This window comes from Micromesistius poutassou (assembly GCF_964030765.1).
Source record: "Micromesistius poutassou genome assembly, contig: SCAFFOLD_2586, whole genome shotgun sequence".
NCBI lineage: Eukaryota > Metazoa > Chordata > Actinopteri > Gadiformes > Gadidae > Micromesistius > Micromesistius poutassou.
The window spans coordinates 20,001-22,500 of NW_028177946.1; the positions used below are offsets into that span (position 1 = coordinate 20,001).

Here is a 2,500-nt window from a genome sequence, read left to right on the forward strand (position 1 = left end):
CTCATGGCAGTTGATGACAGATTTGGGAGTTTAGGTTTAGAGGATTGATGGATTTCTCAACAAATAAAGAAAAGGGTTTTTTTTGTGGCAGGGTTGTGATGGGAAATGTGGAGAATGACCAGAAGGAACGTGAGAATATATAATGACCGTCGTGTTTCTGGCTTGCTGTTATCACTGATGTGCGTATCAGTTAGCATAGCTGGTCAATCAGTTACTCTACTATCTATTACACCCACAGTATTGCAGTGAGTCAAAAGGTAAACCACAACACAGGTACAGAAGAATGAAAGGGAATCTCTCCATCTTAAATCAGCTAAATGGTTTGTTAGGTAACGCAGTTCACTGTATTTACTGATATACTGTGAACCCATTGGTCTGCGAGAAATTCAATGAAAATAAATGTCCATTAATATGAATATATGTACGATCGCATAAGCATGTGTCGTGCGTTTCAAAGGACAAGTGCTGAAAGAGCGATGAGTGGTACGCAAACACACGTGGAGGCCACCTGCACAAAGGAGAAATATGCAAATATGCATCACTTGAGAAATGCCGGAGCGAGAGGGGATGGGGTATAAGTGGCTCTTAATGCCTCTTCAACGAGCCGGTCGGCACATGCAGGAATCCTTCGGTAACACAAGATCCTTAAGCTTACAGTTGATTTAATTTCTTATCATTGACACTGAAGAATAGTGGAGAAAATGTGAGTTTTACGGATTGAATCCATGTAGAATCGGTGATTAACCGTCTCTTTCCTCTCCTTGTCGTCACCCTCCCCTCAGCCGTGCGTGCCGACCGCATGCGGGGCGGCCGCAACAAGTTCGGCCCCATGTACAAGCGCGACCGCGCCCTGAAGCAGCAGAAGAAGGCCCTGATCCGCGCCAACGGCCTCAAGATCGAGGCCATGAGCCAGGTGATGCAGGCCGTGCCCACCGACCTCACCATCTCCTCCGCGCTGCAGAACATCCACTCGGCCGCCTCCAAGGGCCTGCCCCTCAGCCACCACCCGGGCCACCACGCCGGCCACCCGCACCACCCGCACCACCCGCACCACCACCACCACCACCACCCGCACCACCACCCGCACCACGCCACCGCCCTGCCCCCCGCCGACTACGACCGCAGCCCCTTCGTCACCTCGCCCGTCAGCATGACCATGCCGCCGCACGCCGGCAGCCTGCAGGGCTACCAGGCGGCGTACGGACACTTCCAGGGCACGCGCACCATCAAGTCCGAGTACCCGGACCCCTACACCAGCTCGCCCGAGTCCATCATGGGCTACCCCTACATGGACACCTACCAGTCGGGCTCCCCGCCCAGCTTCCCCCACCTCATCGTGGAGCTGCTCAAGTGCGAGCCCGACGAGCCGCAGGTGCAGGCCAAGATCCTGGCCTACCTGCAGCAGGAGCAGGCCAGCCGGGGCAAGCACGAGAAGCTCAACACCTTCGGCCTGATGTGCAAGATGGCCGACCAGACGCTGTTCTCCATCGTGGAGTGGGCCCGCAGTAGCGTCTTCTTCCGGGAGCTGAAGGTAGGCGGAGCTCGGGGGTTTACTTTACGCGGCGGGGATGTGAACTGTGTGAGTTCCTACCATTGTGAGTGCTGGAGCATCGGACACACACACACACGGTAGGATAGGTTCGGGGTTGTTTTAGAGACGGCGAGGGCTGTAGGGTGGTGGAGCGTCGGACACACACACGGTAGGATAGGTTCGGGGTTGTTTTTCACAGTGGGGATGTAAACATAGTGCTGGAGTGCGGGACACACACATGGTGGGATAGGTTCGGGCGAAGTTGTGTTCCCGATGTTTAGGATTTTTCTTTTTTATTTAATGGATTTGTCTTTGAGGTTGATATGTGGTACATTTAATTTTTCAAGGTAGTGGGATTCACTGAAAAGAACATTCAGAATTCGGCCTAAAGAATTTATGAAATTTTCTTTGCTTTCCCATTTATTTTTCAAGATGACATATTTCTTGTATAGTTGAATTTCGACCATACATAGTGCTATACATCTGCTGATATCCTTTATAAATCCTTTATAATAATTTAATGATTATTTTTATATTCTATGGTATGTGTTTGCTGGGGATTCAGGGGGGCGGAGTCAGTTCAAGTCCAGTTCAACTGTGATCGTTTCGCTCGCTGCCTGATTAAAATTCATCAGCGGAGCATATTCACACTTTGTGACACATTTGGAATATGGGTTTTGAAAACTTTCACTGGGCGCTTCAGGCATTTTTCATACATAGTAACAGGGGTCCTAGACTGTGGTACTATGTGAACTGAATACCACTAGAAAATCTCCCTCAGATCTCAGTTGACACACTCTGTGTAAAATATATGGATATGTGAAGATGATATTCCCCTTTGGCACATTGTAATGGCCTCATCAAATTTGGCTTTTTAAATATTAAATTGATACGGCGAAACGTAGCAGTTCTCTGCAACACAATTTAATTGACAAAGACAATCTGGACGTTTATCATGCTTAATATTTA

General features: G+C 49.4%; 1 protein-coding gene across 1 annotated transcript in view; it reads left to right on the top strand.

Annotated features, from left to right (window-relative positions):
- Positions 1–2,500, top strand: part of LOC311374932 (nuclear receptor subfamily 5 group A member 2-like) — a 19,640-nt gene that overhangs the window by 14,788 nt on the left and 2,352 nt on the right. Inside the window, exon 4 of the mRNA XM_084490661.1 lies at positions 783–2,500. This exon is cut by the window's right edge and continues 2,352 nt beyond it. Coding sequence (XP_084346787.1) covers positions 783–1,633 — 851 coding nt within the window. The 3' untranslated portion in view covers positions 1,634–2,500. The remainder of the gene's footprint in view (positions 1–782) is intronic.